This window comes from Talpa europaea, assembly GCF_964194135.1.
Source record: "Talpa europaea genome assembly, chromosome: 4".
Taxonomy (NCBI): domain Eukaryota; kingdom Metazoa; phylum Chordata; class Mammalia; order Eulipotyphla; family Talpidae; genus Talpa; species Talpa europaea.
The window spans coordinates 103462106-103476256 of record NC_140070.1 but is presented as its reverse complement, the minus strand read 5'-3'; the positions used below and the strand labels follow the sequence as shown (position 1 = coordinate 103476256).

The window sequence follows — 14151 nt, the reverse complement described above, 5'->3', positions numbered from 1 at the left end:
CATCCTATATGGTTTCTCTTGTTTGTACTAAATTTACCTTAAGAATTGCATGTGATATAAAGGAAACCTATGTTTTTTAGGATTGTATGTTAGGATTTTCAAGCAATCTTTATTCCAAAGTCTCTATTTTACTATAATTGCATAATACTGTGAAAAGGCTATAAAGTATTCTATAGTATAATGACATTCCATAGTGAAAGTAGCCTTATGATGCTATCTTTGAAATGCAAAATACAACTACCACTGGGACAGAATGAAAGACTCCCACCATTTCACAGAGGACTAATCCTATGAAATAGTCTAAGTCGCTACAGGCATACCCGTTTTTGTATGTGTTAGTCTGTTCATTTAGCTCACATTTTATAGACAATCTGGCCACTGTCCTGCTTTGCTGAGCAGGAAGAGTAGTAGCAGTAATAGTAAGTACTGAAGGTAGAGTTTACTGAAAACTAGTAATAAGCAAAGCCTTCTGCTAAGTGCTTTACATACTACATCTCTGGTTCCCCATCACTGCACATACACTAGGAACTTATTTAAGTCCTTCCAGCACCAAGTGTCTTAAATCAGTTAAGTTGGCAAAGTTCAAATACCAAATATGGGGGAATTAACCCTCTCAATCACTTAATTAAAAAGTTAATTCAAAAAAAAAAGTTCAGTCATGTATCTAAGGAGACAATACCTTAAATGATTCTTTTTTTTTTTAAAAAGATTTATTTATTTATTTTTGTTTGTTTGTTTATACAAACACTGGGTACAGTCAGAAGTGCGGGAGGGTGAGAGAATTCACCAGAGCCAGAGCAGGGAGCAAAGCAGGCAGAAGGACCGAAGCACACTGCTGAGGGGAGCAGCGGGTGGCAGGAGAGGTCTGTGCGCCATGTGGGACCCTCCTCCGGTGGCCGGGGAGCAGCTGGGGATTGAACCGGCGCTGCAGAGGCTGCGGGCAGCTTCGCAACCCAGCGCTCAACCGCTGCACCACCGGGGAGCCCCCTTAAATGATTCTTAAAGTTCAACAAAATGAACAGGTGGTTGTACACATTAAACTTTTTCTGCTAGGGCCTCCCTGGTGGCGCAGCTGTTGAGCGCTGGGCTACGAAGCTGCCCGTGGCCTCTGTAGCACCAGTTCGATCCCCAGATGCTCCCCGGCCACCGGAGGAGGGTCCCACATGGTGCGCAGACCTCTCCTGCCGCCCACTGCTCCCCTCAGCAGTGTACTTCGGTCCTTCTGCCTGCTCTGCTCCCCGCTCTGGCTCTGGTGAATTCTCTCACCCTCCCGCGCTTCTGACTGTACCCAGTGCTTGTATAAATAAAATATAAATAAATAGGGCCTCCCCGGTGGCCCAGCGGTTGAGCGCTGGGTTGCGAAGCTGCCTGCAGCCTCTGCGGCCGGTTCGATCCCCGGCTGCTCCCCGGCCACCGGAGGAGGGTCCCACATGGCGAGCAGACCTCTCCTGCCGCCCGCTGCTCCCCTCAGCAGTGTACTTCGGTCCTTCTGCCTGCTCTGCTCCCCGCTCTGGCTCTGGTGAATTCTCTCACCCTCCCGCACTTCTGACTGTACCCAGTGCTTGTATGGACCAAACAAACAAACAAATAATAAATAAATAAATAAGACATGCCTCTAGAAAATTAAAAAATATATATATATATAAATAAATAAATCTTTTAAAAAATAAAAAAACTTTTTCTGCTATCTAATTTCATCAATTGTGAAAGAAATTTCATACACACCAATTAAACATCAACATTATTAGGATAATTCTGATCTATGGCACTAAACTAATTAATGAAAGCAATGATCTTCTCCAGGGCAAATAGTCAAGGATCTAGCATATGTCTAGCATTCTACTTTACTGGCTCTTAGATTACTGTCTTTTTCTGACAGGTGTGGTACTAGAAATGCTAAAACAGATGATAAACAAAACAAAGAAACTGTATTTTGTAGCATGCTGAATGACAAAGAACATAAGTATTTATAAATTGAGGTAGCAATAGTATTTGTATTACAAATAATTTTCATCTGCAATTATACCATTATACATAGGAAAATCTGCTTATATTTTGTAGCCACATTTGCCCAGTGAATACCTTTCCTAAGTGAAGAAAAATTCTCCAATTGGACATTCCATGTCTAATCTGTTAAAATTACTAAAAGAAAAATATTGTTTTAAAAATAGAACCTTCCATACTGAAATTCCATTCTCAAAAATAAAGTGTTTAAACTTTTGGGCAGGGAATATTAGAATTGTTTTTATGGTAACACTGGCTTACAACATTGTAAATGATAGACTCACCCTCGTTCAGGTGCATATTACCACATCACACCCATCATCAAACTTTTTTTTTTTTAATTTTTATTTTTTTAAAGATTTATTTATTTATGCATACAAGAGCTGGGGTACAGGCCAGAGATGCAGGAGCTGAGAGGATTCACCAGAGACAGAATGGGGAACAGAACAGGCAGACTGACCGAAGTACACTGCTGAGGGGAGCAGCAGGCAAGTCAGGAGAGGTCTGCTGCACCACGTGGGTTGCTCCCTGGCTGGCCAGGGACCAAACTTGTGCTGCAGAGGCTGCAGATTGCTTCATAGTGCAGTGCTTAACCCCTTGCACCACCATGGAGGCGCCATCACACTTTTAAATATAGATAGATAGATAGATAGATAGATAGATAGATAGATAGATAGATAGATAGATTTCCAAACCCTATCAAATCATTGGAAATCACTGTTACACTAAAAAAAAAAAAAAAAAAAAGTTTCCAAATGTCCCACCCTTTGTGCACTAACCCACTAGTACTTTAGTATTTCCTGTGGTTGGAAGATTCTGCCCTGTAAAAAAGTAGAAAGGAAGTTTATGATATCACCAGGTCTGAATAGGAAGATATGTGACATACAGGCACTTAAGAGTTTTAAAAAAAAGTTTCACCTTATGAAAGTGAGTATACCTTACGGATTTTATTACCAACAAGTTATGTTTAATAGGAAACACAATGACAAGTCTTTGCTATTAGTGTGACAGTAAGGAGATCAGAACCAGAAAGAGAACTCAGGAACAATAGTGTCCACCAGGAACTTTCTTCCAGGAACTTCATATTTTCTCACAGCTCCTCTCTTATGCAGCCTATTTCCAATTATCCTCCAATAGTAAAGAACTAAAACATGAATAAAAGAACCATTTTAGTCACTAAGTCACTTAGTCACTAAGTAAGAAAGTAGTAATATGCTATACGCCATGTGATAGAGACTTGTAACAGTAAGGTCATGGAGAATCAGATGATTTTAAGTGGTCAAAGGTGATTACACTGCCAGAGGTTTGGATAAAACACAAAGCAAGCCAAATTTGCCTTTGAAATGCTTCATTTTCTTTTCTGCAGAGTTAACCTACTCCTGATTCACTTTTGGCCACTAACCCTAAAGAACTTCATATACCAGAGTAGGAAGATCCTGGCTTTTTTAGATAACCAATCATAGTAATCACTAATTTATCTGTTGGCGTAGTCCAGAAGCTTACTGTACCTAGAACTCAATTCCCACAGAAACTACTGTAAGTGTAATTAGGTTCCTTGACCAGTTCATAAGAGCATACTTAGTATATACGGTGCTGAAACCTGGAGATTTTACAGTAACAGTAGAAACAGCATTCTTCTGCCAAGCTCCCTCCCCATCAAAACCTGTCTACGATGAGACAATAATTCTCATCAAATTTTTTTTATTTTATGTAATTCTTACATCTTTTTTCAACTTTGCACAATGTATGCATTTTCATTTGGTTATATTCCCCATACAATTGCACCTCCCCACTTATTTTGACTCTAGTCCTTCTTCTCCCCGCCCCACCCTCCCCCCCAGTCAAATTTAGACTTCATTCATGTACTGTTCCTCACTATTTCTCAACCATAAAAGGGGGGAGGGGGTCAGGTCAGTTAATTCTTTTCCCTGGTTAATTTTATTTTCCATATAAAATGAAGAGAATCAGAATTAGGAATGTGCCCTGAAGAGAAAAGGTTAAAGGCAAAAGGAGGCAACTCTCTCTTTTACCAGAGAATAATTAATGTGAATGCTGAAACCAAATGACTATTGATCTGATATAGCATTTATTAGCTTCGTAATTCTGAACAACTTTCTTTACATTCCTGAGTCTCAGTTTCCTCACCTGTAAAATAGGGTTGGTGGTATTATAATGTCTATCTGCTCAGGATCCCATCTAGTCTTCCCTTTGGGGAATTATCTCCAGCCTCACTATTTATTCTATATGGCTTTGATTAAAAACTCCCCATCAAAGGGGTGGGCATATGATCCAGGAGTAGCCAACTAAGAGTACCTCAGCCCTGTGACCACAATGTCAGTCCAGCAGTGGGTCCGTACAGCAAGACCAACTAAAGGAGAGGGGCTGCTCAGCTAGAATGAAGTACCGAGTTTTCTGCATAGCATTTTCCAAACAAGGAAAATACCCATGTGCAAAAAAGAAGAATAGAAAAACTGGAACTTAGTCCCTGGCTCCAATTAATTGTTATCCCTAAACCATCTTACCCTTCACAATATCCTTTTTTGCTTAAGCTAGTGTAAGGTTATGTTTCCACCCTCCACAATGGAGAAGAGTTCAGTTATTAACCATTCATTGAGCTGTTGCCAAATTTAATGATAACATAAGTAAAGTGCCTGGCAATTGCAGCTACTTAATAACTGGATCACTGTTAAAGTTGTTACACCTATAATCAAAAAATATCACCAAAGGGTGAAAGGAAAGCACTGCTAGAAACTAAACCCAAAAGGTAGATAAGTCTAAAATAGCATTCCTGACTGGAAGCAGCAGTTTGGGGAAAAATATGTAGAAAGTAAATCCTTCTGTAATGAGAGAATCAATGGAGGCTCACAGTCATTAACAGACTCCAAATGAATTTGCAGTAGAAAAACTAAGGAATTTAATTGCATTAAAATTCACAATAGAGTAGGACCTTTCCAAAGGAGTTTGGCTTTTTATAAGATCACTGTCTCAATGTTTAAAGAAACCTCAAGTTTACCACTATGATTTTTAAACACCTCCAAATCAATCTCAAAGTTTTAATAATTTATGACATTCTTCATATGGCTTGTAACTACTGCTTTAGTCACTGCTACTTCTAATAGCATAAATTTATAAAGTAAATACTACAATTTAAGAAAAGTATCCTTCAACTTAAAAAACAGATGGATTCCTTACAATTGTATATAGAAAGAGCTTCATTATGTAACAGGAAAACACACACACACACACACACACACACACCCCCGACCCAAGTGGAAGAATTTTGTAGAAAAATGAAGATTTACCTCCATGGCACTCTGAACACTGCCACATCCCCAAAATAACATCTCTCAGTTAGCTGTTACTATGATATATAGGCTAGGCATTGTGTCCACACAAGCCATGCTCCACAGGAAATACTCCATTAGCTAGACTGAAGAATTCAACCACGACAACCTATAAAGTTCATTATTTTCCCAATATACTAAAAGAATTTGCCCTATTTTAAATGGGACTCTCCTAATGTTTCCTTCAACTGAAAGGAACTAAAATGTAAAATGAGGTGTCATCTGACTTAGCAGTAACTATACACTTACTTTGTTTTGGTTCTCAGTACTATTCTGCAAACACCTTGATTTCCATACAAATTTAAAAACCACAATGCTAAGAGATAAGGAATCAAAAACAATATAAGCTAAGACAAATCAATTATTTCTATGTTACAAACTAGTCACAGAGATAGAAATTTATAAATAAAATTTTTTTAATTTTTAAAAAGATTAAAAAATCGGGGCCTCCCTGGTGGTGCAAGGGGTTAAGATGCAACCTGTGAAGTTCACCATGCCACTACAGCACAAGTTCAATCCCCAGCCAGGGAGGTGACCCACATGGCGCAGCAGACCTCTCCTAACTCACCCGCTGCTCCCCTCAGCAGTGTATTTCAGTTGATCTGCCTGTTCTGTTCCCCGCTCTGTCTCTGGTGAATCCTCTCACCCCCCAAAACTCTGGCCTGTACCCCAGTTCTTGTATGTATAAATAAATAAATCTTTTTTTTTAAAAAAAAGATAAAAACATCAAACAAGTTCTGCAGGTTATTTGTGAAGGGAATAGGATGATTAAAGAAATGAAATAGTGGTAATGAGAAAGATGATGATCCAAAAAGGCAGGGTTCTGAAGGAAAGATGAGCTCTTAGAAATATGATTAGGCAAGCAGATGGGCAGCCTGGTTCTAGTTTCAGGCTGTGCTATGCTACTACTGAAGATCTGTAAGTTTTTCTGGTAAATTCATGGTAGTGGTTAGAAAAAGAGGTATCACATGAAAATTTAAGTAAATCCAGAAACATGAATTTCTAATTTTATATGTTTTACATATAATTTTATAATATATCTCAATTATCATATACCATAAATACCCTCAATGAACTAAAAACCAACTAACAAGATTTCTAATAAATGATTAATAATAAAATCTAGGTTCTTGTCTGGAACTAGAACTGAAAATTTTCTGTTCAATCCTTTCTTAAAACTTGGCTACATGGGCCTCCCCTGGCGGCGCAGCGGTTGAGCACTGGCCTGCGAAGCTGCCCGCAGTCTCTGCAGCGCCTGTTTGATCCCCAGCTGCCGGCGAGGGTCCCACATAGCACAACAGACCTCTTCTGCCATGCATGCTGCTCCCCTCAGCAGTGTATTTCGTCAGTCTGCCTGTTCTGTTCCCGGCTCTGGTGAATTCTCTCACCCTCCCGCACTTCTGACTGTACCCAGTGCTTTTATAAATAAATAAATAAATCTTAAAAAAAAAATTAAAAAATAAAAACTTGGCTACAAAAACAACATGCATGGAGAGCCTTTAGTATGCATGGTTATGAAAGCTATGTAATCTATTTATTCCTTTACACATCTAAATTGTATTCTTAGACCAGGCCAGATTAGACCTTATCACGCCCCTTGCTTACACTAAGCAATAGTATAATAAAAATCACAATTGTTATGCACATTGTTATGCCTGCCAGAAGAATGTTATCCAAACACTGTCTTTCATTATATACATTAGGTCTCAGTAACAGAAAAGTAATGCTTTTATTCAAAGGACATTGTAAATCCTATAAATTCCATTAGCACCCTTTGTTTTGGCCACCAGGAAGCTCAGAGCAATATTTGTAACCCCTTTCTAACAAATGAATGGACTATTTAACTTGCATTTCTAGAAGGAAATGTTATTACTCTAAATTTTTTTCCCTTCACATGATTCTCTTAACATGTATTCTTTTTTTTTTTTATCTTTTTTTTTTGGTAAAAATCCCTCACATCCTTTATGGAATAAGATGGAATGCAAATAAAGAATCCACAACAAACAGAATTGGAAAAGTAAAATTGGAAATTTTACTTCTTTTTTTGAAAGAATAAGGTAAAGGAACAAAAAAAGATTTGCAAAAAAAAATTTTTTAAGTCCAGGCTAGCTCCACAATTTATATTCAAGCCAATATTCTAGAATGTTGACATCTGTCTGCAGCACTATAAAATAACTGAAACTCGAATGACCATTGCCACTAAACAAAACTGACTTTCAAATAAATATTTCAATTTTTTCCTAAAAAAGAAAAAGAAAGCAAGAAACAGGCTAAGAAATCATTTCTGGTATATTTAAATACAATGAACACATTTTCTAGTTTAAACTTTTAGGAACCCCAATGAAAGATAATAACTCATTACCTTACAGATGACCCAGGTGATCTAAGTAATTACAGATCTTCGCTAAGGTTTTATTCTGAGCCTCTGAAAGCATCAGTGGGCATTTCTACCCTCACAGTTTCAACATCTATGCTAAAGATTCCAAAATGTCTACCCCACCTCAACTGGACTGCCTTGTGAGCTCTGTTGTCTTCCTCACCCTTTGTAATCAAAGACATTTCCAAAGACCTCATTTTATCCAATTCCAAGGCTTCAGTCATCTTTGTCCCATCCTTCTCATCATCTTTGATATTTAATCATATCAGACTTAACGGTCTTTTGAAGTATTTTTCTAGGTGGTATATTTTTATTTGCGCTCGTATTTTATCAGTTCAGGCCATAATTGTAAGTTGACATCTTTCCTCCCAGATTTTCCATTTCACCTTATATTCTACATATCAGTATTGTTTCTATTACTGAGTGACTTCCATCAAGTCTGTAGTAACACCTCCCTATATCATATTATATCAAAGTGACATCCCTTAATATGAACTTTCAGGTAAATTCAGGATCTGGCTCCATACTAATTAGTTCACTTTTCTCATAAACTATCTCTAAACCATCATTTCACTACATCAGGCCAAGCAGATTAATGCATCTACATGCTAAGTCACAGGGTAGCCTGCTTTCCCACATCTGGAATGTCTTCCTCTCTGTCTTAGCCAAAACTTACTAATTCTTCAGGACATGATTCATGTCTCATTGCAATATGAAGAATCCTATCATAATTCTTATAAATCTTGTTCTTATCTGACAAAATGTATCAGTATCAAAGTGCTAAGGAGTTGACTGCTCTCTGATTGTTTGTTATGCTCTCCAAGGTTGCCTTATCTATGCCCATGGTTTTAATTACCAACTGTAAGCTGATGCCTAATCTTAATCTCCATATTTGTCTTTCATCACTAAGTTTCAAACTTATACTGCCTACCCGACAGTGCCTCGTGGATGTCTAATGGGTATCTCAGACTTACAGAACTCTCTAATTTTATAAGTAAAATATTAATCTTCCAGTCTTATTCATTTCATCCCATTACCCACCCCAGCACCTTAGGCCAAAAATTCGAAGATGATTCTTGAGTCTCCTCTTACTCACATCCCACTTTAATCATTTGGGTAGATTTGTTGGTGCTACTCCCAAAATATAGCTTAAATATATAGCCACCTCTTATCATTATCACTATCACTCAAGTTAGAAGCATTACCTCTACCTGACCTTCTCCAGTAGTCTCCTAAATGACCTTTCTGCTTTCACCCTTAGAGTTCATTTTTCATAGAGCAGCCAAGATTATTCACTCAGTACCAAAATCAGAATATCTAACTCTCCCTCCAGTTTAAAACTCTCTAATGGTTACCTATTAAATTAGACGCAATTCAAACTCCTTATCACAGCCTACAAATTCCTACATAACCTGTCCTATTCTTAACTTTCTAAGTTCATCTTCTGCCACTCTGTTAATAATCTATATTGACTTTCTTTCCATGCCTTGATCTGTATTGAAGGTCTTCCGTGCTGGCTATTACCTCTGCTCCTCAGGCACAGCATCCTTTCCATGACTGCCTTCTTTCTCACCATTCAGATCTCTGCTCAAATGTCACCCTCTCAGCGAGGCCTGACCACTATAAAGTGACTCTCCATCCCATTGCCCAGTTTTACTCTTTATATATAATAACCAGTGATGTGTGCTATACTTTCTCATTAGAATGCAACCCTTATTAATTTCTCTGAGGACAGGTATCACATAAGCTTTTAATATTTTCCATTACAGTGTGCCTGCACCTATAAGATATCCAATAAATACCCAGTAACGAACTTATAAGGAAGACTATCTGCAATCTGCAAACCTTAAAATTTTCTAAAACCAGATATAAACACAGAATAGTTGCACAAATGATGATAAAATGATGACTATTTAGTTTAAGTTCAGAACCATGCAATTCTTGAATGGGACAAGTTTTCTTAATCAAATACTAGTTTCTACTGCAACCACTTATCTTCGTTGAAATTACAACCACTTAGCAACTGATTCTAATGGAGTAAACTGAAGTCTTACTTAATGTTATAATGTCCCGTTTTCAATGTACATCTATCAGGAAGCTGAGCAAGTTTCTTCGAGAGCATTTTAAAATATTTTCTGCACTCTTGCACGCCTGTGCCTTGATCATAGTCAGTAGAAGCAGAAAGGGGCAGTCCATCTCTGACACGAATGACTGAAGCAGATAAAATCATAGACATTTCAATCAAGAGAGAAGACCTAAAACAAAACGAACAATTTGGGTTAGACAATAATTAAAGCCAACGTTGATAAACATAGTACAAAAGTATACAATCCACTAATAATCAAACACATAATAATTACAACAATGACATACTATGCTTTCCCTAACAAATTACTTTTCAAAAATAATGCTGCTTTCTGACATTCTTACAAATGTGCATAGAAGTAAATATTGGAGTAAACATCATTCTCAAAACAATATGGTGATATTCAAAAGGTTAAAAATATTTATGCCTTTTGACATTAGTAAATTTAAATTGCAACCCAATTCTGAAGAAAGTAATCAGAAACAGACAAAAATTTAAATAAAGACATTCTTTCACAGAAATAACTGAAAACCACCTAAACATCCAGGGGATGATTAAATAAATTATAACCAAAAGGCAGATCATGATGCAGCAACTCAACACTGTATTTGTAAAAAGTAATTTAATATTGGCAAAATTCATATGTTCGGGAGGAAAAACATCAAGACAGAATCTTTAAATAATATTTTCCATAAATACAAAGAAAAGGAAGGAGAGAGGGATAAATGGAGAAACTGATACTGAAAGGAAACATGCCAAAATAAGATTTATGCCTATTGCTAGGAACTAGCATAGTGGTTATTACAATTTTATAATTCCTTAAATTTTCATAATATCCCACAATAAGCATGTATTTTATAATCAGAACAACATTTTTATTTAAAATAAATCATAAAGTCAAAGGATATTGGCTTCAATATTGTTCATAATTTTTTGGTAGAAAATAAATTATAATGGCTGCATTTACTAGTTTATAATCATGCTTTACAAAAATAGATAAAAGAACTTCATGTTTATAGGCCTGGGTTTGGGGGAAAAAACAACAGATGCAGTTCAACTTTGACTTAAAAAAAAATACAGTGTTTCTCAGTTTATCTTGTGTAAGGATCATTAGAAGTTTACTTAGAAATGAAGATTTCTGGGCCTACCTCCAAAAATTCCCCATTGAGTGGGGGCTGAGAATATTTCATTTCTAACAAATCCCTCAGGTAATTGCAATGTTTATTGTCTAATGTTCACACTGAATCTAAAACACTGAATTAAAATATGCTAACAGTTTCAAATTAAATAACTTTTCTGCCAAACCACAGAGTGCACAATGTCACCAAATGCTTCTCCCTCACTAGCACTAAGGACAAAAACTGGAAATTTTGGTAACAATTTCACAGACTTTTTTCAATATATTGTATATCAGGGACTAAATTAACCCTTACCTACCAGTTTAGGTAGGTCAACATTATCTCATCCCAAAAAGGAAAAACTGAGTATGCACACACACACACGCACACACACACACACACACACACACACGTATATGTATGTGTATATCACAAAAAGTCACAAAAAAACAATTGATACCAAATTTAAATTAGATCTTAATTTTCATTGTTGTGTAAAGTTGAAATCTGACCATCCATTCATGATGGCAACTGAGATAACAAAAACTAACCCAAATAATAAATCTAATGTATTAAATTTATTCCCCACTTTTCCTCTTTGCATGACGAAATGAGAGAATAGCTAGGTATCAATGTGTCATTACTGTTCAACAGTTTTCTTCTCCATTCATTTAAAAGGAAAAAATCAGGAGGAATTAAATTAGCTTTTGTCATAATGGAATTTTCAAATTAAAATGCCAACATGACATATCCAAATCTTTTTTTCTATAAAACCAGTTCCTCTTAAAATAGTAGCAAAAGAAAGTTAGGATCGGGCCTCCCTGGTGGCGCAGCGGTTGAGCGCTGGGTTGCGAAGCTGCCCGCAGCCTCTGCAGCGCCGGTTCAATCCCTGGCTGCTCCCCGGCCTCCGGAGGAGGGTCCCACATGGCGCGCAGACCTCTCCTGCCGCCCGCTGCTCCCCTCAGCAGTGTACCTCGGTCCTTCTGCCTGCTCTGCTCCCAGCTCTGGCTCTGGTGAATTCTCTCACCCTCCTGCGCTTCTGACTGTACCCAGTGCTTGTATAAATAAATAAATAAAATCTTTAAGAAAAAAAAAGTTAGGATCCCTCAAGGAATAATAGCTGTACTACAAAGCCCTTTTTAAAACTGTTACCATGCTTTATTTATTAAAGCACAAGGGTAACATTTAGCATAAATGTAAGGAAAATGCTTACTTCATACCCTTCAGCATTTATTATGAAACTATAAAACTTTTGTCTTTCCAGAAGTTTACTGCAACACAATGACCTCTCTGGGAATTAATAGGAGGCAGGGTTATGACTGCAGCCAAACAGCTATATTCTTAGTATTTAAAAGCATTATTTTATATCTGCTCTTTCTAGGATCCTAACAGAAGTATAGGAACAATCTTTATTATAGGGTAGCAACTTTCCTGTAATCTTCAAAATTATTCTTTTCTCTTTAATGACCTGAAGGACAGAAAGATATGATTCATTCTTTCTAAAATATATGCTAAGTGGGCCTCCCTGGTGGCTCAGCGGTTGAGCGCTGGGTTGCGAAGCTGCCTGCGGCCTCTGCGACACCGGTTCAATCCCCGGCTGCTCCCCGGCCACCAGAGGAGGGTCCCACATGGTGTGCAGACCTCTCCTGCCGCCCGCTGCTCCCCTCAGCAGTGTACTTCGGTCCTTCTGCCTGCTCTGCTCCCCGCTCTGGCTCTGGTGAATTCTCTCACCCTCCCGCGCTTCTGACTGTACCCAGTGCATGTATAAACAAAACAAACAAACAAATAAATAAATAAATAAAACATGCCTCTATTAAAATAAATAAATAAATAAAATATATGCTAAGAATACCAATCTGTGAGTTCCATTCACTTAAATTTATTATGTTCTATGTCAAACATAATGGATTACATACATTTGGAATACATACTTCTCACCATCAAGAAGCATCAGTCCAGAATTAAAGAAATTCAAATGAAAAGAGCAAGCACAATGAAAGCTGTGTTGCTCACCGCATAACTAACTGGGAAACCATAATTAGACAAACTTGCATTTCAGATATTACTAATATACACCTTTCAGCTTCTAACTAAAAGCACATCATACCAGTGATACTCCCTGTTTCAAATTCTTATAAGGTTGTCAGAGAACTGTTTGAGATTTATCTAAGGAGATAAAATTAAATCCTCTTTTCAGAGTGATTTAATCTAGTTTGTGAACTAGTGGAAGAAACCCAGGTGACAGTTCAATAAACAACACTAGGCTTGACTAATTTATAGGCAGATTTCCATCACCTTAGGATAAGCAATCTCTCTTCAATCAACTCAATAAATATACCTCCACCCTTTTTTCATTCTACCTGGGATTCTTTTTTTTTTTTTTTTTTTTTTTTGGTAGGACCCTCGCTGGTGGCCGGGGAACGAACCGGCGCTGCAGAGGCTGCGGGCAGCCTTGCAGCCCAGCACTCAACCGCTGCGCCACCAGGGGAGGCCCTTACCTGGCATTCTTAATACAGTCCCTTAAATGTTATCTGTACTGTGCTAGTACAAAAGGTATCTTTCACCTCAATGCCAACTCAGGATTAAAGTACCTTAGAATGTAGGAAGTGGAGGAAGCAATGGAAACTGTGAAGAGGTTACAAAACTGCATGGAAAATTTTAGGAGAAGCAGTGGTTTTATCAAGGCCATAGGTATGCTTTTTAGACTACTGGTTCATTTTTCCTTTTCTTTAACATTGAAAAAACATGACATAAGACTTTAGTCAGCATCTCATAGGGAATCTGATTACTGGCCTATATATCCTTTCCCCAAAAACAACTGCTGGAGGAAAAAGCCTAAATAAAAATTTAGGCAGGTCTGGGTAAATATTTATGTACAGGCTGAGGAAAATAAACTCTTTAAATGACAAACAACTATAGCAATGATTTGCACCATTTAGACACAATATAATGAGAGGCTAACCTCCCTTCTTCAGAACTTTGTGGAATAATGACTGTGGGCACAAGGTACCAGGGAAGAAATATCTCAAAAAGCAAAGAAAATTGAATGTATAAGTAAATTTTAGATATACTTTCCATCAAGATGCTTTCACATTTTAAGATAAAATGCATTTTAATTATTTTCCAAATGCCAGTCTTATCCAAGTACCATTTTCAGAGTTCTTACCACATCTGCATTCTACCTGTCCTATTATTACTTAATATAGGTCTCTCGATTGATTT

The 14151-nt window shown here is 37.4% G+C and overlaps 1 protein-coding gene across 7 annotated transcripts in view; it reads right to left on the bottom strand.

Moving 5' to 3' along the window:
• The window catches only part of SEC22A (SEC22 homolog A, vesicle trafficking protein), a gene marked incomplete at both ends in the record, with an annotated part of 43566 nt that extends 33605 nt beyond the window's left edge, over positions 1-9961 (bottom strand). For all 7 annotated transcript variants that reach the window (XM_084231796.1, XM_084231801.1, XM_084231799.1 and 4 more), the window contains one exon: positions 9780-9961. In XM_084231796.1, the coding sequence (XP_084087922.1) occupies positions 9780-9961 (182 nt within the window). The remainder of the gene's footprint in view (positions 1-9779) is intronic.
• Between the last annotated feature and the right edge of the window lie 4190 nt (positions 9962-14151).